This window comes from Gracilinanus agilis, chromosome 2 (genome assembly GCF_016433145.1).
Source record: "Gracilinanus agilis isolate LMUSP501 chromosome 2, AgileGrace, whole genome shotgun sequence".
In the NCBI taxonomy this organism is placed as follows: domain Eukaryota; kingdom Metazoa; phylum Chordata; class Mammalia; order Didelphimorphia; family Didelphidae; genus Gracilinanus; species Gracilinanus agilis.
Genome location: NC_058131.1, coordinates 656,636,404 through 656,663,866, shown reverse-complemented (window position 1 = coordinate 656,663,866; position 27,463 = coordinate 656,636,404). Strand labels below are relative to the sequence as shown.

Here is a 27,463-nt window from a genome sequence, read left to right as displayed (position 1 = left end):
AAAATTGAAACAGGTCCCTATAATACATTTAGTGAGGCCGGTGTTACATGCCCAAAAGGTGTTATTGGGTGCAATCAGGTAGAAACTACCTAGATGCCTCTGCAGAGTGGAATTACATAAAGACTCATAAGGGGAGGGTGGTTTCCCCAGGCAGAGACCAGACCCTGAGAGATCAGAAATAATAAGCTTGGGGGTTCATGAAAACAATGTTCAGGGGGCTGGATATAGTAATCAGGATCAAGGTTTAAAGCAAAAGCTTCATAGTAAGGAGGGGCAGCAGGGAGGCAAAACCAACAGTCTCTAGTCTTAACAGGTTGAGAAAAATTTAGGGCCGTATATGTACCGAAAATAAGGTTAAGGAGACGCTGAGAAGTAGAAGCAGGAGGGAGGTAAGGGATTGGGTTTGGGATCAGGTGAGGTCTAGACTTAGCAGAGATTAAATGGGGTCTGGAGTTATCATGGGGAGTGTGGGTAACAGGGAAACCGTACTGGCGGAAGGGGGGGAAGTGGGGGTTGTCGCTCAGTGAAAATAGTATTAGGGCCAACCGAAACTGTGATGGTTTTGATTCGGAGGCGGATAGTCATAAGAACAACATCATCTGGGCCTATCTTATAAAGGCGCAATCCCCAGGTGAGGCCATCGGTCCATCGGGAATCCAATTTCCCAGTGCTGGTAAACGGGATGTTAAGGGGATTACAATTAGGGATCTTAGGGGGATTATTCAGAATACAAGAAGGCGGTCGAAGTCCGCTCATAATTTGGATAAGATCCTGATTTTTTTGGGACCCATTGTACAGTACCGATAGTCTCACACCCCCAGATGGCACAGAATCCTTCAGAAAGACCACCGCAAAAGTCAGGTTGGGAGAATCCTGGACAACCGTAGATGGGGAGTGTAGGTATCATTTTCGTCCCGGGCGGAGGTGGAGTGGCAGGTGAACAATAGTGAAGCAAGGAGGAAGAAGGGTTTCCTAGCTGACAAAAGTCAATAAAAAGCTCGGGGAACCAAGTGAGAGGAGGCATGTTCTGTGAAGTGACCCGCGAAAGAATTCTTTGGTTGATCGGGTTAATGATTTCCCAGGTTTGTCTGGCAGGGAAGTGAGGGCTCCGGCCGTGGCAGGCAAGGAACAACTGGAAGATGTAGAGGAGGCAATTCCAAGGAGAGGTCATCCTCCTGCGGAAAGAAGAGAAGGCTTCTCAGGGGTAAGCCCTGGGCCATCAAGATTAGTGTCGGGGGTAAAGGTTTTGATCAGTCTAGACGGGACCCAACGGGCATTATTCGCTGTTTTATCAAGGATGCAGGCGGAACCTTTTCCCCAAATAAGGGCAGGGTCAGGGCCGCACCAGAGGCCAGTGAGTGGGTCACGCCAAAGGACTGTGGCCAAATTTGATGAAGTATGCGGATGCCAGTGGCGATCAGCAGCAGAACGCCCTTCAGCATCCAGCGTAAGGAAATTAAGAACAAAGAGGGCATGAGCAAGAAGCAAAGTCTGATTACCATTTAACGGGTAAAGAGTCTCTTGAGCCTTAAGTTTAAAAAGTGTATTTTTAAGAGTTTGGTTTGCTCGTTCAACAATACCTTGCCCTTGTGGGTTATAAGGTATGCCTGTAACATGTTTTATGCCTAATTGGGAACAAAATTGTTTAAAAGTTTGGCTGGTATAGCCAGGGCCATTGTCTGTTTTGATGGAGAGAGGTTTCCCCATCATAGACATAGCAAGAAACATATGTTTGATAACATGTTTAGTGGCTTCCCCGGATTGTGCAGATGCCAAAGAAAGCCACCAAACGTATCAATGGAAACATGAACATACTTGAGTTTAACAAAAGAGGGGACGTGGGTGACGTCCATTTGCCATAGATGGCCGGGAAGAAGGCCACGGGGGTTAATCCCCAAATGGGGTTCAGGCAAGAGAGTAACACAATTCTTACAATTTTTCACAATTGACCTGGCCTGTTCCCTGGAAATTTTGTAGGCCAGGCGAAGGGATTGAGAGTTAAGGTGGTGAAGCCTGTGTGCCTCTATAGCAAGGGAAACAGGATCAGGCGAGAGGGCAGGAGGGGTAGACGTAGATGCTGAGGCAATTAAGCGAGTGTGTTGATCTTCGAGATCGTTCCCAAAAGATAAGGGGCCTGGGAGGCTGGAGTGGGCACGTATATGGCCCACAAAAAAAGGACAGGACCGTGATCGAATGGCCTGCTGGAGTTGGAAAAAAAGAGAAAAGGTAGCGGTCGTTGGCTGAACCGCAGGAACAATTTCAAGTCGGAGTAGGGATTGGACAACATATCTGCTATCCGAGTAGAGATTGAATGGAGTATCAGGCAGAGAATGAAAAACTGTTAAAGCAGCATAAAGTTCCACCAGCTGCGCAGACTCATAAGGAGTTCGGATAGAACGAGGGTGATTGTTCATGACTATGGCAGCAAGGCTAGTTTTGGAACCATCCACAAAGATTGTGGGTGCCCGTGAAATGGGGGAGAATCGGGTATGGCATGTAAGTATGAAGGGAGTAAGATTGAAAAACTGTAGCAATTTGTTACTGGGCATGTGATTGTCTAAGATGCCCTGAAACGTGGAAATGAGTATAGCCCAATTATCATTCTGAGATTTAAGCCAGTCGAGCTGTTCTCTGCTGTAAGGGGATACTATGTGGTCAGGGGGACGGCCGAAATGGCGTGTGGAAAGGCAAATGCCTATCATAGCTATACGAGCAATCAAATCAGGGTAAGAGGCAAGAATCTTCCGATTATACATGGGGAGATGTATCCAAATGAGGGGAGAAGGATCTTGCCATAGAAGTCCAGTGGGAGAAAATTCAGTGGAAAAAATAAGGAGGTATAAGGACAATTCTGGGGAGAAGTATCCAATATTCTGGGTGGCTATAGCCTGTTCTACCTTTTTGAGAGAAACTTCACCTGCCAGAGTCAAAAAACGAGGGGAGGAAGGGTCAGCATCCCCTCGCAGGATATCCTCCAGAGAACGGAGGTCTACCTAGAAAGTTGCAGGTAGGGACGTAGCCAATTAATATCCCCTAGAAGCTTCTGAAAATCATTAAGAGTCTTAAGAGAAGAGCGTTTAAGCTCGACTTTATTAGAAAACAGCCGGTCGGGTTCAAGTCGAAATCCTAAAAAAGGTGAAAGGGGTATTGAGTTTGAATTTTGTCTGGGGCAATGCTAAAGCCACGGGCTTGGAGTGCGCTAACAATAGCCTGGGCTATAGTCTGAGCCAATGAGGGGGAAGGGGCAGCAATGAGGAGATCATCCATGTAATGAATGAGATAGGCTAAGGGATAATGAGTCCCAATGGGGTCAATAGATTGAGCAACAAATTTTTGACATAGTGTAGGATATTAGCCATTCCCTATGAAAGTACACGCTACTGAAATCAAGGGTTAGGCCCTATATGATTGACTATGGGAATGGAGAATGCAAAACGAGGGCTGTCGGAGGGATCAAGAGGAATTGAGAAAAAGCAATCCTTAATATCAATGACAATTTTGCTGAACCCTTTTGTCTTACGGCTTAGTTTTAAGTTGTCACAATATATGTTATTTGCTTTTTATAAATTTCCAAACCATATTTCCTTTGTATTAACTGTCTTTTATTCTCTATAATATCTGCAGTTTCCCTTTTTATTTTAAATTTATGCTCCATTTGTGGTGAATTAGGGAAACCTGAATTTTTGCACAATCATTATTGATGTTATAAAATTGCTATTAGCTTCTTGTTCATTTTTTCACTTTATAGAGCTAAACTGGCAAGTCACGCTTGATTGGTCACTGTACCTCTCTGAGTCTGTTCACATGAAGCTATTCTACCTGTTTGTTCTTACCCATAATAATATTTTTTCTTTAAACAAATTGCATATTATTCCTTAGGTCGTGAATTTCTTCTCATACATTGCACATGCTTTTAAAATAATTTTATATCCTAATAAATTACAATGCTGTCCAAATTTTTTATATTCATAATATACTAGATTCCTAATGCAAAATATTATTTTTGAATTACCAAATTTTGAAACCCTAATGTTAATTATATTTTTACCTATTACTTAATATGATGGTACAGATCTTAGAGTAACAATTTTACATGTTCATATGTTTTCCCTAAATTCAGTTCAATAAGCATTTTTGGTAAATCTGATCATTCCTACACTGCAAATCCTGATAGCTTTTCAATATAAGTTTTGTGCATTCTTAAATTTAACAGAAATTCCATTTTTAACTAGTAGTCAATGAATTTACACAATACCATCAGTACCTATTCAGTTCCTTAGCAAATATATACTCTAATGGGTGGAGAAAGGTCCATGAGTTTGGGGGAGAATGGGCGACGATTTTTAGCTTCTCATAGCTATTTCCTGCTGAACTGGGGCGGCGTGGATGATTCGCTCTCAACAAATAATTTTCTCATGGACCAGTCTCTGTCTAAAGGGATCTAATTTTGAAATATAAGCCAATTGCATTGTTCAAATAATCTTTAAGTTAAATTTTTCACTAACATCAGTTTAATTAATGTTAGGTTGAATTCATGGTTGTTTAAAGAAGCTTTTTCACTCTTGGTTAAGCACTGAGCAAGACTGATGGTTTTTATTTATTTTTTTGCTAGCTAAGAAAGTTAAGCTGCACTTCTGTACTTCTGTACACAACTAAGAATCATTGCTTTCTCTCTGAATAAGTTTTTCTTAGATTGCATTTTTAGAATCTTTTGTAATTTTCATTAGATATATGTCTCAGTACTTAACCTGTTGATAGAATTTGGTGATGGGATCAAATTTGTTCCTTTTTCTGTCTTTAGATTTCTATGTTCCCTTTCTCATGGCCAGTGAGAAATGGAAGGAGAAATGCTTGACAGATTAGTTTGTTTAACTCTTGCCTTAATAAGAGCAGAGAATAAGATTTCTTTTAACCAATTAAATTATCTTAGAGTTTGAGACATTCAGAAATTACAATGTTATTTTCTGAATTTCCCTAACACTTCTGTCTGTCTTCTCCATTCCTCCGGAATGAATGAAGAAGAGAGAGAGATTTATTTTTTCCAACCTGTAACCCTCCCATTGTGATCACGGACAAACAACATATAACACACAGACTGATCGAGGACACATTTCCCGGGCATATCACACACACTCTGACAAATATAAAACATAAATTATATAAGCTAGATTTTTTCTTTTCATCCTAGCAAAAGATCAATTGTTACAATTCATATCTCGATGACTAAAAAATTCTGCGAAAAAGAATGAGTCAAAAAAGGGTTAATTCTTAACAAGGAGCTAGCTGACATATAATGAATTTTGTTTCTTAATTACCTTTCTTCATGCTTCAATAAATATCCTAAAATAAATACACTTTTGCTTTTTCATTTTTTTTATGAAGTGGGATTCTGATACCTGCCTGAATAATTCCAGGTATGCCACATTACTGGAAAGACTGGTTTAGCTAAGTGAAAATTGTTAAGACTTTTTACATTGTCTGTAGCTATTACCGATTGGACTCCTTCCAGGGGAGAAAGAAAAAAAACTATGACAAAACTGGTTTTTCTAGCTGAGGCAAAGTAGCCAGCCGCTTCTAAAAAGGGGGGCAGAGAGGAAAATTTCTGGTCACTTTTAAATTTACCGTTTAGTCCTAGAGAAAAATACGCTTTTCCTAGTGTTCTTCTAAGAAGGGCCCAGTGCCCTAATGCTTAATTTTGCCCGAGGGGGCCATTGTTATGGTAACGGGCTGCCTCCTCCTCCAATTCTTTTTGGTAGGCAGGATTAAGTGTGCTTTCTTGAGGAGGGTCTGTATATAGAACTGGATAAAGGTGTGGCTTTGTTTTTGTAGGGACTAGGGGTTCCTCGAGAGAGGGGTTTTTGATAAGTTCGTCTAAAAGAGACGAGGGGCACTCATTCTTTTTAAAGGGCGAACTCTGTTCCTCAATTGAGCTCATTTCTTCAGTTTTAATTTTAGATTCCAAGATAGCATCCTCAGCCAGCTGAGGAGGTGCGAGACTAGTTTCTATAAAGCAAAAGAACCGGAATAGATTTTTTTCTTCTTAATTCTAATACCTCTCTCCCTGAGACTACTCTTTAATTCTTTAACAAATAACGCTTCCTTCGAGAGTGTCTTCCCATCATCCACACACTTGCACTTCCCCACGTTCTTGCCATTGCTTGTGCTTAGGTGGACGGTATAATCCCCCGTCAGGATCTTGCCTTCAGGCAAGCACCCTACTACACAGTATGCAAATCGCAGACTATCTCCACACAGAATCTCTTTCCTCACACATACACACACACACACACATTACCCAGATCCGACACCTCTCTGTTTAATGCCTATGGTGATGGGACAACTTACCCTGCCTCAAGGTTGTCCGGTCAACCTCTACCCGTTACTTTAGTTCGCGGCCTCAAAGTGTGTTCCTCAGTTATCCAGTAAGCTGTTTTCTCCGAGCCCCACACGTTGGGCGCCAATTATCCGGAACCAGCCGGATTCAACTATGGGGTGTTCGGGAAACAGCCACCTGAGAGACCATAGGGGGAGGGAGGGGAACCATGCACACAAGAAGACAAGGAAGTCTAATGGAACGTGGCCCGTTTATTGCTGGTAAAGGACAAGAATATATATGTTCAGGGTGAGGGGGTTGGCGGTCGGGATGAAAGGAGAAAGGAACAAGTAGTTACGAAGCAGGAACATGGAAAAAGAACACGCAGTTATGTGGAAAGTCTGAAGGAGGTTTTGCAACTATGCCCCCGCCCAAGCGGGGCTCATAATCCATATCGTTCTCGAAGAGTTACTATTTTTATTTTATAGTCTTGGCTCCTAACAATGTTCAGCATACTCTAGATTTTTTAATGCAAGGAAGGTTTTTTTTTTTGCACATCCTAGAAAATTTTACATCAGCAATATAAAATGTTGACACTTAGAAGATTAAGGAAAGGAAATATTACATCAAAAAATTATTTAGCATCATTTGAAGAATTATCTAGAAAAATCTCACTCCTATTACAAATCCCGTGATAACTGAGGAATCACTATACAATAATAATGTCCATTTATAATATTAAATGAAGAATTTCTAATCAATTTCTTGCATATAGGGTATATATGCAATTGGTATAGCACATTAATGTATTGGTATAATTTAATTGTAAGCAACTCATCTGTACCTTAAAGTCTAAAAGGATTTCCTGATCCCTGAGAGGTTAACTGACTTGCTGGTTGATTTGACATAGCTAATGGGAGCTGCTGGGTATACTGCTTGAAAATCTCCACATGTCCCAAATTCTTAAAGCTAGGTCTCTGTCCCCTGTGCCATTCAATCTTCCTCTTTGTAATAATGTTTGTTTTGGTGTGTGATATTCTAATAGAATGTAATGTTCATTTGGAGTCTTGGAGACTGTGTTTGGCCACAAGTGGGGTGGGGTGGGGATTGGAGGTATTTTAGCTTGAATCTGGAATAAATGGAAATTTGCAGTATCGTGGGGTTATTTTGGGGGTGGGGGGAGGTTCTCTGGTAAAATTTTAGTTCTACACTAAACAGAATCTGAGCATACGTACTCCTTTTTGGAATCCTCTATAGTTTATAACTTCTGAAAATAGATAAATCTGTAGTATAAAAGAATATTTTCAGTAGGCACCTAGACTGTATAGAATTCAAGCTAAAGGACCTTTTAGGTCATCTAAGGTCTCCAACCTCTTCATTTCACCAATGGAGAAATTGGGATCAATGACTTGTTCAGATTAGGAAGTGGCATTATACCTCCATACAACCTTCTACTTCACTAGTCTTCCAATTACCAAAAGAAAAGATGATTGAATGCTTTAAATCCTGCTGATGTCAAAATTTTTACCTGAGTTTGGGCAAAACAAACAATAAGACCTTTATTAACAAAGTAGATGCTCATTTAAGCATGAACAAATTGACCGTGAATATAATAGAATTGTACTGCTTCATAAGAAATGGTGAATATAAAGAATAAGCATGAGAAGGCACATCAGCTTACGTCATTCAAGTGAAGAGAGCAAAACCTAGAAAATAGACTGCAACAGCATGCAAACAGAACAGCAGCAAAACTACCCCAAAACAACTTCAATTCTTAACTAAAATGATCATTTGGCCCCAAAATGAGAAAATTAGTGTTGCATCATTCCCTCAGACTCAGTTGGCCTGCTTATTTTTGCTGAACAGCTTGCTTTTCCTCTTTAAGGAATAAAAATTTTATTTAAAGGGATGACTGTGGAAGGGAAAAAAGAAGAGGGAAGGTAAAGAGAGAAAAGATACCAATTACTTTTTAAAAGCAAAAGAAAAATTTTAAAAGATCTTGATTATAGCCATGACCACTCAGATGTACCATGGCATAGTATCAAGGGTGCTGCATCACAAGTTAGGAAGACTTGTTTTCAAATTCTGTCTCTGCTCTGGCCACGTGATGTGGACAAATGATTTAATTGATAAGCTTTAGTTGCTTGTCTTTAAAGGAGAAATTTACACAGCTTCTTAAGTTTCCTTTTCAGCTGTGTATTCCTGTGTGATATGTGAGAATCACACTTTAGCAGATACTTGTCCATTGTGAAATAATACCTAAGTATTCATGTAGTACTTTGTGGTTTTAATTAATCTCATTTTGATCCCATTAAAAATCACAATTTTTAATAAGTAATTGATTCTTTAAATAGCATAGGTAAATTTTAAATCATTTGCAAGCTTATAACAGTTTATTACAAATGGGGAAAGGGAAACAGGTAAATAGTAAGCACCCTTAAACCTAATATAGGAAAAACTTAGTTCTCCATTGTTCTATATCTTCAATTAAATTTTGCCTTTTAATTCTCAGAACTTGTATTATTTTCTCCATTAGATTCCTCCCTCTCTTTCCTCCCTTCCATACCAACTTTTAAATGTTACTTGTTCAATGTCAGTGGTGTTTTGCTTGATGGTGGTAGGTAGTGGTGATGGTGATACTTTAAATGAAACTGAGTATTCTTTGCTCCAGTCAGATGTATTTTTTTGAACAACCGCTGTTCTGCCAACTTATGGCAAAGAATTTCAATGACTCATGTTTAACGGTAGAGGGAGCCATTGCTAAATGTTTAAAGAAAGTTCAAAAATTTGAAAAGATAACCCCATAGCTGTGGATTGAAGATGAGAGGTGTAATATTCTCTCCTCCTTTTTTTAAACTTTAAAGATAAATGGTAATATTTTGCACTTGGGGCTTAAAGAACAAAAATCAATGCAAAGGATAATTTTTCCTAGTAATAATATTCTCTATCTTATAGGCAATTGGAGCAACTTTTGCTGCTATGCTGGGTGCTGGAATGATGGTTCGGTCAATATCATATGAACACAACTCAGGCCTAAAACATCTTGCTTGGATGGCTCATTCTGGTATGTGTTTCATAATTAAAAATATATATTCTTAATTATCTTCCAATATTGTTCTCTATGGTACCTTAATAGAGATGAGCAACTTTTAAGTAATATCATCATCTTAATTTAGAAGCAGTGTGATGAGACTAATTTTCAGTGTCCTTAACAGAAACTGAATGTTGATAGAAACAAAATTATCCATCTTTAAAGTTACATTTTAGAATTGTACAAAGGATTAATTAAGGCATCGTGGTTTTTTTAATGTTTGTGAAAAGGTAACATTTAAATCTCCTATTTTGAGTTAAGAGTTGAGCATGTAATGTATGAATTCTTAAAGCAAAAAATGCCAGAATCAAAATGCCATAATCTTCTGGTTTTCTCTTTCCTTTCCCCTTAAAATTGAGAGATTGCTTGTGTTTGAGATTCTTAAAATTGTTGTTGACTTCCTAGTCAATTTCTAAAGGCAAGGCATCTTTAGCAAAGTGTTTTTCAAAGTGTATTGTTTACATGGGTTGATATTACTTTCTGACTCCCTTTTAAGTATAGATGAACAAAAATCTAAAAATCTAATTTGAGTGCCTCACGAGCACTTCATAGTTGACTTCAAATTGTCTTAAGCCAATCCTATCAAATGTAATTTCAAATTCTACAAGCTCAGAAGAATGAGTATGGGGCCCACAGACTGTCTTCTCTGAAGACTAGAATAGAGAAGAACTCATAACCAAAAGAATATCCATTACAGGACATTTTCAGGGGACTGTGACAATCCAAGATTGTACTATGCACATTATTTAAAAGATTTAAAGGGTATTCTGAATCATGCCCACTATATAACATATAGTCCTCATGTTGTCATTATGTGAAAAGCAAACCTCTATTGTATGGCTATTTAGAATTTTTTCATACAAAATTACTAGAGCTAAGAATTTCTTGTTATTTTGAAAGTGTTTAATATACTGTGCTTTTTTCCTTATGCCTAATATTTATTTTCAAATTCAAATATTCATTTTTATACTGGAGAATGGTATTGTAATGCTAAAGCATAATTTAAATTCTCATCATTTAATTCACAATTACTAGATTTCTACACTGCATTGTGCTGGGGACACAAAGACAAAATTGAAATAGCACCTGTTCTCATAAATGAGGAGCTTACCTTTTCCACTGAAATGTAATTGAGTTTGTCAGTCAGCCCCAAAATACTGCTGTGGATTGCAGTTATTACAAAGAAATCATGAATGGTCTGTGTGAGACTTCTATTAGTTGACAGTTTCCTAACTTAAGTGAGAAGAAATATTTTAAGTTAATCATAGTAAACTACACTAAACTTAAATCTTTTTTTATTTGATAATTGAGAGGATCCTAGGAAATTTTTACAAAATTGGTTATACAGGCATTTCTACTGTGAAATTAAATTGTTACCTCAGAGACGTCACAAAATATTAATGTCTTTGTCCTTAATTCTTGTAAAAGCTTAATTACAAATGTCTGACAATATAATAATGCTTTTTACAAGCTGATAGTGTAGTCTTCAAAATAACTGGAGCATAGACCTGAAGATCCTGTGGTGTAAGATTATCGCTATCCTATTAATTCTATTTTGTCCTTTCAGCAGTGAATTCTATGGACTTATGAAACCTACTGTTGTTTTTCTCAGCCTTCAGCTATTAATTCAAGCTTGTTTTGTTTCAACTTTGGTGTACATTTGTATTGTCATAAACATGTCATTGGGTTTACATCTGTGTAAAAAGTTAAAAGAGAATCTTGCTGATATAGATTGATACTTTCTAAAAGAAATGAGAGTTTCTTTTAACAAAAGTGACAACTCAGTACATTGTGTAATTTTTTGAGAATCTATAAGGTTTTATGATTATACCACTACTAGCTATTCCTAAGTAAAGAAAGATGTCTTGTTAAATAGTTATATAAAATGTATATTAGTTTATATCATAAATATTAGATAATATTTAAATGCCTATTATTTCCCTAGGTGTCATGGGTGCAGTGGTGGCCCCTCTGACTTTGTTGGGTGGCCCTTTGATTCTCCGAGCTGCTTGGTATACAGCAGGCATTGTGGGAGGCCTCTCTACTGTGGCCATGTGTGCTCCAAGTGAAAAATTTCTAAACATGGGAGCACCACTGGGAGTGGCCCTGGGTGTTGTCTTTGTTTCTTCTCTGGGTAAGTATGATTACTTTTGCCTATTTTATTTTACCCATAATTTATAATAAATAACTTGAATAATTTAATCAGGAGGATTATTATTTTAGGAGTTGCATATGTATATTTATTAGCTGGCATCCTATGAAATATTTTGAAATGGATATTATCACAGTTGGTTTGAATAAATGTCACTAAACATCAGTTATACTAAAAAGACCTAATAAAACAGATAAGGAATAATGAAGACTTTGTAGCATAATAGAAAGAACACTGGGCCCCAACCCCAGTTCTGCTACTTGCTGGCTTGGCCAAGACCATTGGTTTCCTCATCTTTACAAATGAGGGGGTTGGATTAATTGATGTCTAAGGTGTCTTCCAGCTGAACATGGGAATGGGCAGCTAAGTAGCTCAGTTCCAGAGTGCCAGGCCTGGAGTCAGGAAAATTCATCTTCCCGCATTTAAATCATTTAACCCTGTTTGCCTCAATTTTCTCATTTGTAAAATGAGCTGGAGATGGAAATGGCAAACCACTTGAGTATCTTTCCCAAGAAAACCCTAAATGATGTCACAGAGTCAGACACAACTGAAATGACCGAACAACAACAAAATGGCAAAGAATAGCTCTTCTATTTGATAGGCAAATTTCCCATTTTGATTGTCATTAGATTTAAGAATATTGCTTAATGTGTAGGGTACATATCATCTGGTGTGGGAAATAAATAGAAATAGCAAGTTATATGAAAGTTGTAAACTGTGTTAAAATTGCTTTTTTCCGCATTTTCATTTCAGGATCTATGTTTCTACCACCTACCAGTGTAATTGGTGCTAGTCTCTATTCTGTGGCAACATATGGTGGATTAGTTCTTTTTAGCATGTTCCTCCTGTATGATACCCAAAAAATCATCAAGCGTGCAGAAGTGATGCCACTGTATGGTGTAGAAAAATATGACCCCATTAACACGTAAGTATTTTCCAGTGTTTGAAAAATGCAAGTTGTTAGGGTTTTTTATAGCTACTGGAATTATACAATTATGTCTATTTTCATTCTTTATTTTCAGGGGCCTTTAAAAAAAGTATACTAATATTGGGGTCAGCAAGTTGGCTCAGTGGACTGAGAACTAGGCCCAGAGACTAGAAGTCCTAGGTTCAAATCTGGCCTTAGACACTTCCTAGCTGTATGACCCTGGGCAAGTCACTTACCCTCCATTGCCTAGCCCTTAACACTCTTCTGTCTTGGAACCAATGCATAGTATTGATTCTAAAGCTGAAGGTATATATATACTAATATTGAGTTCGCTTCCACTAGGTTTCTACTTAGATGTTTTTAAAATTAATTTTTTATTTTCAGTTCTAGATTCTCCCCCTCTTCCATCCTGAATGCAGGAAAAACAACACCCATTACAGTATGTAGTCATGCAAAGCAAAAATTTCTGCATTTATCAGTGGGCAGTGGGGTGGGAGAGAGGAGGAAAAAGTATGCTTCAGTCTTCAACCTAAGTCACTATCAGTTCTCTTTCTAGAGATAGTTTGAATTTTTCATAATGAGTCTTTAGGAATTATAGTGGATCATTATGTTGATAAATAACTAAGTCTTTACATCTAACATCTTTACAGTGCTGCTATTCATATGTAAATTCTTCTCCTGCTTCTACTCTTCCCTTTGTCAACTCCTATTTTAAAAAAACCTTCTGTCTTAGAATTGATACCAAGTATCAGTTGCAATGCAGAAGAGTGGTAATGGATAGGCCATTGGGGTCACATAGCTAGGAAGTATCTGAGATCAGATTTGAACTCATCACCTCCTATCTCCAGGCCTGCCTCTTCATCCACTGAATCATCATAGCTGCCCCTGCATCATTCCTTTTATTTATTTATTTGTTTTATTTATTATTTCTATTCAGTCACATTCCTATTCCTTAGTTTTGTTCTATCATTCACCAGTTGGTGAACATCTTCTCAATTTTCAATTCTTTCCCACCACAAAATCTGCTTTAAATATTTTCTGTAACCAAAAATTCTTTTCATTTTCCTTTGATCTCTTTGGAGTATGGACCTAGTAGCAGTATGAGTGAAATGGGTATGCACAGTTTGATGATAGCCCTTTGAGCATAGTTCGCAACTCTATCAATAATACATTGGTGTACTGACTTTCCCATATCTTCTTCAGGATTTTTCATTTTCTTTTTCTTCCTCTTGGCCATCCGATATTTGTAAAATGGTTACCTCAGAGTTGTTTTCATTTACATTTCTCTTAATTTTTAGTGATCTAGAGTATATTTTTATGACTATAGTTTTGGGTTTTTCCTCTGAAAACTGCCTATTTCTATCCCCTGACCATTTATCAATTGGAGAATGGATCTTATAAATTTGGCTCCATTTTTATATTTATAATATAAAGTTTTTATCAGGGAAACTTGCTACAAAGATCCCCTTCCAGTTTTGTGCTTTTCTTCTAATTTTAGCTGCATTGGTTTTGTTTATGCAAAAACGTTTAAATTTTATATTATCAAAATCATCTATTTTATCACCTTTGAAATTCTCTTTTTTTTCCTTCTGAATTCCCCAATCCATAGAACTGACAAATACCCAATTTTAGACTGATTTTGACCTGTAGTAACCTAGTTAGTTACATCATCTGTGTGGCATGATAGCATGGTGGAATCATTCCATTTAATAAGATGCAAGTATTTGGGAAGGTATAAAAAAGATTAATAAGCATTACGATATATGGGAAGACTAAAGGGTTGGTCATAAAGATGTAGATAGCACATTTGAAAACTATCCGAAGTACATATAGCAGCTAAAATCCAAAAGAAAGAAAATGTTTGCAATATATTTTTTCTTTTCACAATTGAGATCTCTCTTTTAAGGAATGGGAATATAATGTATTCAAGTGAAGATTCTTCACTAGGTTTTGATGAAATATCAAGTGTTCTGTTTGCTTCTCTAAATTACATGCCATTCTGACACTTGAATTTATACAAACTCTCTAGCAGCAACTTTGATGTTTTTATTTTTCATCTAAAAATAAAATTTAAATTACTGATAAGCTCATGGTGCTACTGGAAAAAGTGTTTTAGGGCTTTTTGAAAAAGTGATTTATATTTGAAAATGCCAGACTAATGTCTAACAAGTTTTTAAGAGTTGTGTTGTTTTTGCTCTTCTGATAGACACAGACTTGATGAGTAGCTGTACCTCAAAGACTTTTTTTAAGCCCTCACTTTCCATCTTAAAATCAGTACTGCGTATTATCTCCAATGCAGAAGAGTGATAAGAGCTAGGCAATGCCTTACCCAGGTTTACACAGCTAGGAAGTTGTAAGGCCACATTTCAACCCAGGACCTCTCATCTCTAGGCCTGACTTTCAATTCACTGAGCCTCACAGACTTTATTTTCAAGGTCAAAAATACTTGTAGTGTAGCTTTAGGCTGTTTTACTTTTTTTTTTTTTTTTAGCACTACCACTTTCTGAGTCAAATACAGCATCGAGGAAAAATGTTATTACTCATAGATGCCTAATCATTTATTAAAGTCTTTTTTTTAATTTAATTTTCTATTACAAATAGTAATATACATAATTGTAATAGTTGCTTCCAAATTTAAAGAACTACTTACCAAAAAATTATCAACTTCTTTTTCTCTTTTAGGATGATGGGTATCTACATGGATACACTAAATATCTTTATTCGAGTAGCCACCATGCTAGCAACTGGGAGCAACAGGAAGAAATGAATTGATTCCATTTTGAACCGTCTAAAACTCATCAAATACTCTTGCTTGTGTTCTTAGTGTGTATACTTATTAAATCATTTCTTGTACAAGCAGCTTTGAAGTCAGAAGTTCAGAGTCACATTAGCATGGTTTCTATATTCCAGTACAATGTGATGCTTCAAGTTCCACCTTTCTTGAGAATAAATTCAGCACTTCTCTTGCAAATAAGCACATGAACTTTCCAGTTTTCATGTATGAGTAATTGTTCATAGAAAAGGAAGGATCAGACTTTTCAGTAATGCCACTTTATTTCAACATTCTGTTTGTTTTCCATTTGAGGTTGTTAGTTGAAACTTACCATATTTTTACTTGCTTTATAATGTTAACAAAGATTCTTTTTGCCATCCAAAAAAGAAGTCAAGTGTATACAAGAAAGGAGTCCCAGGACTGATGTAGAGAAGATTCAGCTTTAAGAGTGTTAAATGATTACCACTTGCTAACTGGCAATGTAGGGTTTATCAGGCTTAGTTATTGGTATATAGCTGTCTTTAACAGAATTAGCACTCATCTGATATTTTCAGTTAAAACATCTATCCTAAAAAAGGCAGCAAAGTGTCGTTGTGAACAATACCTTTGGAATATTGATATACTCCAAGAATAGTGAAGGTACTTAAGCAATCTGTCCAGTCTCAGACTGTTAACCTCTCCTAAGTGTCCCTGTCATCGTTTATATTTGTAAGTTCTTTTTTGAGTCATTTTGCTTTATATTTAAAACTTCAGAAATATCAAATAGGTTGCCTATTCCAATCTTGCTACAGTAAATGTATTGATTCACAAAAGATGGGGTTTTTTGTTTTGTTTTGTTTTTTTACAACAAAGGTCAGTAAATGTGGTTTATGTTAGTTTCTCTAACTCATTCCTCAGAATCTTGGTCTTTATTTTTTTTTTATATTTTGTTTGTCATTTAGGATATGGAGGTCAATGTGATTGCATCCTGCCCCACTAACTGCTAAAATTAGAGGCCAAGTTCTGTCTTCATAAAATAATGTATTAATGCTAATTTTTCCACAAATTTTCCCCTCGGTCCATTTTTTATTTAGAAACAGCTTCCTTGTAAGTAAAGCTTGTAATTTTATGACACAGAATAAGTTATTTTTGGAAGATTTTTAATGAATGAAATTGAATCTGTAAAATTTTATTGCAATGATAAAATTACTATTTCTGGCAAGATGTGTTTTATCACCAGCTATCCAGAAGTAGCTAATTTATCCATTGGAGCAATATGATGTGCTTATTTCTGAAATAATAAAGGTCTAGCTTGATAGTTGATTTGGTCTATAATTTCTCCACTAGAACTACACATACACAAGGAAATGGTTTGAGGCTTCTTTTTAAAAAGAAACTTAGGCATGATGCCATCAGCTTATACTGTGGAAATTTTGAGTAATTTTAGATTACAGGAAAGGAAAATTTAAATTACCTACAAGTATTAATAGGTTGTTGTCCTTTGTACTTGAAGACCAAAAGGCATCACATCACTGTGTCAGGGTCAGTATACGGTATACACATTTGTAGCTCATCAGACCAATACAAATTTGGAAGCCTCAACCAGAGGTCAAGCACAAATAATTCATACGAGCTTTTGGGATGGAGAGGTCTCTAAATTTGTGTATCTCCCATTTCTTTTGAGCTATTGCAATTCTCCTTTGCTCATAGAGCATAGCATCACCTTTGATGCAGGGTCATCATGCAAAGTGACCTTGTGCCAGTGTCTCCCAGGTTTCACAATAGGTCCTCAGAAAGATCCATGAAGATCCTTATGTTGCTGCTGCTTTTCTCCATGCGAGTGCTTGCCTTGTGTGAGTTCTCCATAAAATCTAGTTTATTGCCCTGAATACGTAAGAGATACTTTCAGTTTTTATAGGATATAATTTTTATTAAACTCTCACTTGGTTCCAAACAGACTTGTCACCTCTGACTTCTACTTAACAAAATTGTTATACAGAAAATCAAAGGAAGAGAGGATCTTTGGAATGGGGAAGAATTCTGAAAGGCAACGGAATCTGAAGGTGATCGTTGAAACCCTGAGGGTCTTTGAGCTTGAACTCCTGGTGGGAGGCAGCTCTGGACCAATTCTCCTGATTTACTAATTCTAGAACTTTACATGTATCCCTATTAATAATTTCAGGTATTTGGACTCACCCATCATTCTAGCCCGCCAACATTCTGACTCCAAACCAGAATTTTAGCTCCCCCACTGGCTTTCCCAGAATACCAAAGGGATTCTGTGACCAAAAAAATGTTAGAACCTCTGCTTTAAATGATTCTCAAAGCATGTTCTCGGGGTCTTTCAGTATCCTGCTTTCCCTTCCATTTGTCAGCGTACTCTTATCCTAATGTGGTTCTTTGAATCGAGCATACTACTCCAGTTATAATCTGACTAGGGCAAAGTACAGCAGAATGAGCATGTCTTGATTTCTGAATACTGTATCTTAACTAATGAAGCCTCAGAGTTAATTAACCTCTTTTGGTACCATATCTCACTATAACCTTTGTGCTTGTAGTCCACTAACTCCCAGTGCATTTATGTAACATTTTAAGGTTTTTAAAAGTGCTTTCAAAGAACAACCATATCCCAAAAACATCAGGAGTGACTCATAAAATTACAAAGATCCAGCAGGACTTGAATGAAAAGATGTGAGTGCACACCTTTGTGGGTTTTCCCCCCATTTCATTATCCTAGATGCATTAGTGTAGTTTGTGCAAAAGCTTGAGTATCATGCAATCAGAGTTTTATTATGTAAGCTTTATCCCTTATTTGACTAAAAGTTGATTTCCTACCTGTATCTGGGAGAGACAGGATTTGCCCTAGAAGATGTAATTTTAGACTGCTCTCCTGTGTGTCTCCCCCTTTCTAACCTTCGGCGCCCCCACCATCTGATATTTTCATTATCTTTTCCTTGTTTTGAATTCATATATAATGCATACATGCATATTTGCATGTCTCATTTAAGAGACTATAAACTTCAGTGTGGAGATTTTTCATTTATAGTCTGTCCAATTTGGTGCCTAGTTTAATAAATCTTGTTAATTGATTACATACCTCTCTCCCAGCCTGATAGATGAAATTCTTTTAACAGGATAAATGAGCATTTTATTCCATGATGAGAGGCTGAACATAAAATTTAAATATTGCCAGCAGATAGAACAGAGGTGCAAATTTATAATAAGGTGTAAATGACTGCTCTCCCAGCCTGCCTTAAGCAGAGATTTAAATAAGAAAAATTTATAAAAGACAAGAGGGGCACATAAAAAAGTGACTTAAGTGAGGGAAAAGAAAGGAAATCTGGGAGGTTAAACAAATGGCATTTGGGGCAGCTGTGTGGCTCAGTGAATTGAGAGCCAGCCGAAGTCCTGGGTTTAAATGTGACCTCAGACACTTCTCAGCTGTGCGACCCTGGGCAAGTCACTTAACCCCCATTGCCTACCCTTACCACTCTTCTGCCTTAGAACCAACACGGTATTGATTCTATGATGGAAGGTAAGGGGTTTAAAAAAAAAAATTGCATTTGACAATTTTGCCCAAGTTCAGAATCCTTTTGTTGAGGGGTGGGGGAGGGGAGAATTCACCTCCCCTACTTAGGCTTTTGTATTCTCATGTAAAATTAAAGACCTGTAAAAATCTTCAAGATCCCTTCCAGTCCCATCACCTATATTGACACAGAAACAGAGAGACGATAATTGGATTCAAATGGTTTAGTTCCTTGTGTGATAACTCCTCCTGCACTTGCATAAGGGTGTTACCTTTCCTCTCCTGCTCACCACCTACTCTTTGGTGCTGGTGAAAAAACAGATTTGGGGGGCGGGAGTGATACAAAGGGCCTTTTCTGAGTCCCTAATTCTGCTTTGCTGCCCTTCCCAAGGACAGACTGATCCTTACTGACAAAGCAAGACATCATATTCATAGAATCACAGAATTTTAAAACTGGAACAGACCTTGGATGGGATCTCCTCCCACCCCCACCCCACCCTTACTGAGTGGAAATAGGAGAATTGAGCTCCAGAGGTGAGGTGATTTGCTGAAAATAGAGAGCTAGAAAATAATGGAGTTAAGACTAAAAGCAGTTTTGAATCCTCACTCCAGTGGTCTTCCCACCAAATCCTTATATCTACATGGCATGACATGCTTTAACGTTTTATTTTCACGTCACGTTTTCTTCCAATTTCTTAAAACCAAAATTTGAAGACAGTTGAGTAGGACTTCACCTCCTGCTATTTGTCAAGTCAAATCAACAAGCATTCATTGAGCTCCTACTATATGCAGGAAGCTCACCCTCTAATGGGGGAGACAAGATGCCAACAACTGTGCAAAACAATCCAAAGTGGTAAATTGGGGCTAATCAGAGAAGGAAAAAATAAGCTTTGGGGGAGGGAGATTGGTAAAGGCTTCAAAGGAGGTGGGATTGTAACTAAAACGTAGTCAGTCAGGGAAGCTAGCGAGGAGGATGGAGAGGGCTCTGGGCTTGAGAGAGATGTCCAGTCAGGCTATGGAGCATCCTCGTGCGATGAACAGCAGTGACAAAGCCACTGGATCACAGCGTTTATGGAGAGAACAAAAACTGACCGTGTAGAAAGGGCTTTGGAAGTCCACAGGATTTTTTATCGTGGGGGAATAGGGAGCCCCCCGGAGTTTATTGAAAGGGGGCAGGGACAGAGGTGGGGATGCTGGGCTCAGACCTGTGCTTCAGGAACATCACTGAGCTTAGTGGGCAGGGATAAGGCACCAAGACTAACCTATGCAGGTGGGAGGTGCTAAGAGCCCTGCAGCAAGGGGATGGCAGAGTCCAAAGAAAGGAGAGACAGCACTTGGCAGTTATTGGGAGATGAGCGAGAGTGAGGAGTCGGGATGGCACCTTGGTTTGCTCTCCAAGTTGTCTTGTCTCTAGGAGCTCACACATGTCATTCAATGCCTCTGGAGGGACTGAAAAGCAGAAGTTAGGAACAGGGGAGCTATAAGGTGACTCTGTGTGCATTCCTCCTTAGGTATCCCTGCCATTTGCAAAAATCCGTCTGGCAATGATGGTACACTATCTCGGGACATTTCCCCTATCGCGGCCTATCATGAGAATAAGTTGTTGCTTTGACATAACTGGCTCCATTTTGGTTTAAGCCTCCATTTTGTGACTGAGCCATTATGTAAGTTGTTTTTCTGGGATAAGGATAAGATCGATAATGATGTACGTGCTCTCCAGATTTGGGAAATAACTGCTCCGTGTGTCCTCCAGATTTGGTAAACTACCACCGGCGTGTATATCCTCCCGACGTGGTCAACATCGGCGAACATTGTATGATCCCCAGACCTGGCACACAGCTGGCAAACCCCTGCTCATGAGGGGAGCCTTGGCTGATCATTTCATTTCTTCCGATGCTCAGGAAATCGATCACCAGCCAGAACTGGGGAGTAACCAGCTAACATCCAGATCCAGAACTGTGGGAAGCCCATCAGAGACCCCCATCTTCAGTCTGATCCCCAACTTCAGGCTCAAGGATCCAGCTCTGTGTTTGTTCACTCAAGGGGCAACCATGCAGGAGACACACTGGCTAAGCAGAGGAAGAATCGTGTCATGGAACACATCACTGGGAAGTCCTCGGAAATGAGCCTGGGGGTTTGGTTCCTCCTGGGGTTCGTGTGGATTGTCTAACATTTAGCATAAATGACCCATTGCACATGCATGAACACTAAAGTTTGATTGCTGGCATTGAGGTCCAACCCTCATTAGTGTTTTCATTGCCCTTAACATCAGTCATGGTAAATCAGTTTTAGACAAGCACCACACATTATGCCCTTGAACTATTATTTAAATATGTCCTTGTTACTTTTTCATATGATTCTAGCTAGCAAACCTTTTGGAAGCAGAAAATCTATATCTCATTTAGGGCTGTAAAGAAAGACTCTTTGAAGATCATCTAGCCATGCCTCCTCATTTTATAAATGAGGAAATCGAGGCCCAGAAGGGTAAAATAACTTGCCCAAGGTCACAGAGTTAGTAAGTAACAAAATTAGAATTTGAACCAAGCCTTCTCACTTCAAATCCAAAATCCTTTCCACTGTGTGTTCCCTTCCCTTTTTAACACTCATTTCAATACCCCTTTTAAGATCTAGGACTGTTCTCAAGTTCAAATCCAACAAAGGGGATCTCAATTAAGGTAAGCACAGGCAGCCTGGATACCAGTAAAGAATTTTTCCTGCACTTTTATCATGATGTATATCCATTCAACTTATTAACTCCTTAAACGTTTTATTCATTATCTCATTTCTGTGCATTTCTGGGAGTCCTGGGCATTTCTGAGAAATGGTGGGCAGTCTTGTCTACTTCCATGTGTAAAGAAAGCACGATGTGTCACTGGGTGTTACTGGCTTTTTTTTATTGTCTTTTTAACTGATCCACTCTGAGTCATCAGAATTACCTAACTGCTACAGATTTTCTAAAACTGAAAGACATTTTCTGATGTAAAACCATGTCCCCGAAGGAAGATGAATAGAAAAATAACAAATTATTCATAATCTGATTTACAGATGAATTATGACTCAGATACACCAACTTCTGTATTTAATGAGATTATTTAAAACGAGCCTGTTTTCCTAATTTACATCTTTATGATTCTTATGGTTAGTGGTATCCCAGTTCCCTATACCCACACCTTTTATGCCAATACAGCTAACAAATTCAACAAACATTTATTGATTACCTACTTCAGACAATAGCACTGTGTTAGGCACTAGACAGAGACACTAAGTTTAGTTAAGATATGAACCCTTTGGGGGCAACTAGGTGGCTCAGTGGATGGATCAGGCCAAGAAACAGGAAGCCCTGAGTTCAAATCTGCTCTCAGACACTTCCTAGCTGTGTGACCCTGGGCAAGTCACTTAATCCCCATTGCCTATCCCTTACCATTCTGCTGCTTTAGAACCAATACACAGTATTGATTCTAAAACAGAAAGTATGGGTTTATGAAAAAAAATTTTTAAAGATATAGTCTCTGCCCTCTTGAAGCTTTTCACTAGAAAAAGGAATAAATAAACAAAAATCAATGCCTAATTTTACAATTCAATGACTCTGTGATCTCCTCTCCTCCCATTGGTTCAGACAACTGAAACTTATGTAGTGGTGGACTAACTAGAAGAATTGACAACCCAACTATGTCGTAGTCAGGCCATCAGCACTTTTCCTTCTTTTTTTGCAGATTGTTGACCTCATTGACCCAGCATTTGGGCTTTGATGCATTCAGCACTGTTTTGTTAGACAAAGTACCTGGAGGAAGTTGCTAGTACCAGAGAACTTTTCTTCCATTTGGATTCTGCCCAGGACCTCTTCCATAATGGTGGCAAATATCTTTGGGGAACTTATATCTTCTTATTTCTATTCTTGCTTGACATCTCCACCTAGATATCCCTTAGAGACACCCCCAACTCAACATGTCTAAAACAGAACTCATTATCTTCCCCCTCTAAACCTACTTATTAGACCTCCCAACTTCCCTGTTTCTGTCAGGAGTCCTACTATGTTCCCAATTATCCAGTTCCTCAATATAAGAGCCACCTTTGACTCTTCCTTCTCACTCAATCCTCCCATCCCTCCCTGATTTCCATCTTCACTATCTCTCATATCCATCCTTTCTACTCCACCAAGGTCAGCCCTCCTCTTGTTTATTGCAATTTCCTTTGGTCTCTGCATTTGGTGTCTCCCTTCTCCAATCCATCCTCCATACAACTGCCAAACTGATATTCCTAAAGTGCAGTGATGTCCATGTGTGTCCCTTGTTCGAGAAGTTTGAATGCCCCCATTCCCTCTAGGACAAAGGCATTAATTGTAGCAAAAGCTAAATTTCAGTTCAATCTTAGTGAAAATAAATAATTTCCCCCCCTTTAAATTCACACGTCTCCTGAAAGTTATCCACGTACATTTTTGTGGGTCCATGGACCCCAGATTAAGAACCCCTATTCTAACCTAAAATGAAAATTGTTGTCATTTAGAGCAATTTATAATCTCTTGTATTTTCCAGTTGTCTTTTATCTTTTTTTTCCTGGAGACATCTTCAAAATCAATAATGCTGTGCTTTCAAAATGCTGTTGCCTACAGTATGTATTTATTATACACAGAAGGCAGCTGAGTGAAATGGATAGAGTACAGAGCTTGGAATCAAGAAGACCTGGGTTCAAATTCCATCTCTTATGAGTGATGAGCTTTGTGATTACTAGGCAAATCATTTAACCTACTCTAAGTGTCTCAAGAACTCATTTATGAATTTATCTTCTTCAGTACAATTTTTCCTTTCCTCTCTATCACAGTGGCCTCAGAACCCAAATGTGGATCCACTGCCATCAATGATGAAAATAGTGTTATCAAAATAGCTAGAACTACTTCATACAAAAATGAAAAATGTATAACATAAGACATAAAGATAAAAAAAAGGACCTAGCTTCTGCATTCAAGGTGCTAACAGGGTAAGAGGAAGACAGGATGAATATAAATCCAGAGGAAATCTGAGGGTTTCCAGCTTACATGGCACTGGAAATGGTAGAGGCAACCAGGAAGCCAGGTCGCTCAGTGGATAGAGAGCCAGGCCTGGAGATGGGGAGTGGAGGGTGGGATGTCCTGGGTTCAAATCTAACCTCATATACTTCCTGGCTGTGTGACCCTGGGCAAGTCACTTAATCCCAATTTCCCAGCCCTTACCATTCTTTGGCCTTGAAACCAATACCAACTATTATTTCTAAGACAGAAAGTAAAGGTTATTTTTTTAATGGTAGAGCCATTAAAAAATAAAAGAAATTGAGAAAATTTTTAAGAAAAAAACTAAGAAATTTTTTAAAATTTAAAGAAATTTAAAAAAGGATTTTTTTTTCAGAGGGGGGAGAGGAAAAGGTAATAAAGTCAATTTCTAACAGACTGAGTTAAGGGGTCATTTCAAGTAAAATCAACAAGCTTTTACAAAGGGCCTATTATGAGCCAGAATTTGTTGACAGCTGGAAAGCAAACCCTGGCATCCTGAACAGGAGACTTAAAGACTACAAGGCTTAAAAGTCTGAGAGCATGTTCCTACTTACCCTGTACCCATGTCGTGGATACGTGCCTGCTACTCTCATTTATATGCCAAATGCCTGTAATTGTTGAACAAAAGGAAAACCAGCAGGTTGTCAACAACCTCCATAAAATGCCCCATAAGGACATTATTGAATTTTCCATCAAACAGATCTCAAGCCTCCTTGGATTTTACTTGGAGCTTTTACAGAAGTGAAGAAGTAGGGAAGATGGAGAATCTCTGTGAAATTGCTCTCATCGACATAGGCTTTATTTAAACACCCCTCTGAGTTCTGGGACTGACTGAGGGGTGCCAATAATTAAACACTTGCCCAGGCTTGGGAAGTCCCAAAGCAGCTTTGTTGACTACCTTCAAAGCCCTCTAAAAAATGCTTGTTCGTCACAGCCAACAACCTACAATGTCTCAGGACCATTTCAATCTCTTCTCATTGGGTCCCCTCCGGCTTCCTCACTTGACTCTTCGAGAACTAGTCCCTGATCTACCTCTTTTCTAGGAGAAAGTCTTCAACTGGTTGGTCGTCTCCCAGGAAGACTTAAGACAGCAAGATGGCTTAATGTGTAATAACAGACAGCTACAACTTCCTAACCACAAGTCACGAAGATGAATGAGTTCAAATCAAGCATCCTGCACTCAAGCACGCCAAGCTCACTCTCTGTCCTTTCCAGCCTGCCAAGTCCACTATAATGACCAAAAAGTGCCCTACCGAACACAGAAATGGAAAAAAAATCTATGGTGGCAGCTGTGCCAGGCCTTCAGGCCCAAGCAAGGTATGGAAATTCAAAGCTTTTCAAAGGGAGGGAAAAAAGGAAATGATTTTGTGTACATGGTTGACTTATTTCCATTTAGTCTTTGTAAAGTTGCTATATTTTGTTGTTGTTTTTTTTTTTAAACATCCAAAGTGATCACTTTCCATTCAAATTGTGCTAACACTAACAGAAGTCACTGCTAATGCTTCTTCTCACCTATTCCTGAATATTTTTAATCTTCTATAAAAGCCAGAGGGGGTTTTCTTCCCCTGAGTAATATAAAAACTTGACAGCTGCCTTGGAAATGTTAAAAGCAAATGAAATTATAGCACAGTTTCCCAACCTCATCTTTTATTCTAGTTAAGTAAATGGGCCTGGGAAGGGCTTAATCCTATCTGCTTTAGAAACTAGTTTGTTGTTTCCTAATAAATTGGTCATGAGTCAGGCAGCATGGCAGACTCAATAGAAGGCTATTTTCCCTCCTCCATTTTTGAAGAGGACCAATGGCACCGTAGAGTGATGTTTTGACTTGTACATAATTCCATTTAAGTGAGGCAGAGTAGCACAACATCAACCTCACTCCTTTTTTAGGAGTTCTCAAACTCTAGAGCAGTGGTTCCCAAACTTTTTTGGCCTACCACCCCCTTTCCAGAAAAAATATTACTTAGCCCCCTGGGAATTAAATTTTTTTAAATTTTAATAGCAACCTGAGAGCTGAAGGGATGTATCAGAGGTCCCATAGCCAGGAGATATCAGATGCCAGACTTGAACGGAGGTCTTCCTGGCTCTGAGACTCTCAATTGTTGTGAGGAAGATTAATAAATGAGCATTTAGAATCCTTCAGCCCTGCCTGTCACTTATTGATCTTCCTCACAACACAATCCACGGAGCCACGTTACCTTTCAGAGTTCTCCATTCTGAAGAAATCGCAGATCCCTTTGTGAATTGGGGAGGAGGTTTGTCTGACTCCATGCTAAGAAGGGCCCATTTTCAGTTTCCAAAACCCTTTTACCTTTGGGGTCCAAGTGTAAAAACCATAAAGGGAATTACTATTGGAAGAGGAGAGGGTGAATCTGGGGATAGATAGAGATTCTGGAGTTGAATTGCCCTCAGAAGAAACACAAAGGATGGTGATATTATTGGGGATGAAGACACTAAATGATAACTCTAGTCCAACTATCAATAATATGGAATTAGGAATTAATCAGTGATACATGTAAAACCCAGTGGAATTGCGTGTCTGCTAAGAGGGGTTAGGGGAACTTGGGGGAGAGGGAAAGAACATGAAATATGTAACTAGGGGAAAATTATCCAAAATAAAAATAAAAATATAATTAAAAAAAGAAACACAAAGATTTCCATTTTCTGTACATTTACAGGAGTCCAATGGAGTCTATCATTCCAAAGACCAAGCATTTGAGATATTTTTAGTAAAACTGTCATCTCCGTCTGAGTCCAGTCTTAATCATTATGTTAATTATGTTAGTCATAGGTAGCTATTTCTATAGTTTTTAGAATTCCAACCAAATCAATGAGTGTGATTACACTTATTACTACACAAAACTCTATCTGAAGAAGCAGCTAGATAGCACAAAGGACAGACACCAAGCTTGAAGTCAGGAAGACCTGAGTTCAAATTTGGCCTCAGATTTTTCCCAGCTGTGCATGACCCTGGGCAAATCACTTAACCCTGCTTGTCTAGCCCTTGCCCTTCTGTCCTAGAGGTTTTATTTTGGCAGAAAATAAGGGTTTTTTTTAATTGATGTGAGGTTCTGAGGCTACAAAAAAAGTTCTCAAAGAACTTGAAATTTAGTAAAGAAGATAATATTTATACAGGCTAATTTAATTCAGTTTACTTATTAGATGTCCACTTTGTGCCAGACATGGAAGTAGGCAAAATGTTATCAAATGGGGGTAGGAGAAGGGAAGAGGGTAGATAACAGGGTACAAAACTTCCTGATAAAACTGAATCAGATAAAAAAAGTAATTGGGAAATATTTGACAAAATAATAAAAATACCATTCAACAAAGATGATGTCAATTTGTGGTTTTCTGAAACAATATACCATTTCTGTTTGAGTTCGATACCACTGATATAATGGATAGTGTTATAAGGGTCAGGAAGAACTGGTTTAAAATCCCAGCTTTGACTTCCTGCCTGGGTGACTTCAGCAAAAGTTGTTTGAATCTTCAGCGTCCATTGGGTTCCAGCCTAGCCTCCATAGTCGTCATCCAGAGAAGCCATCTCTTTGGAGGTGATGGGGAAAAGGGGAGAAGAACTGCTTCTGTATTAGCTACAGTCCCTGCCTCTTCCATAGGAAAAGAAAGATCACCACAGAGTTCTGAGCACTGTCAAATGGTTCATTGGCGTTGCCACTGAAC

General features: G+C 38.4%; 1 protein-coding gene across 2 annotated transcripts in view; it reads left to right on the top strand.

Moving 5' to 3' along the window:
* Positions 1 to 16,557, top strand: part of GHITM (growth hormone inducible transmembrane protein) — a 28,631-nt gene extending 12,074 nt beyond the window's left edge. For both annotated transcript variants that reach the window (XM_044665794.1, XM_044665795.1), the window contains exons 6-9: positions 9,269 to 9,377; positions 11,350 to 11,538; positions 12,310 to 12,481; positions 15,167 to 16,557. In XM_044665794.1, the coding sequence (XP_044521729.1) occupies positions 9,269 to 9,377; positions 11,350 to 11,538; positions 12,310 to 12,481; positions 15,167 to 15,251 (555 nt within the window). In that variant the 3' untranslated portion in view covers positions 15,252 to 16,557. The remainder of the gene's footprint in view (positions 1 to 9,268; positions 9,378 to 11,349; positions 11,539 to 12,309; positions 12,482 to 15,166) is intronic.
* The last annotated feature ends 10,906 nt before the right edge of the window (positions 16,558 to 27,463 follow it).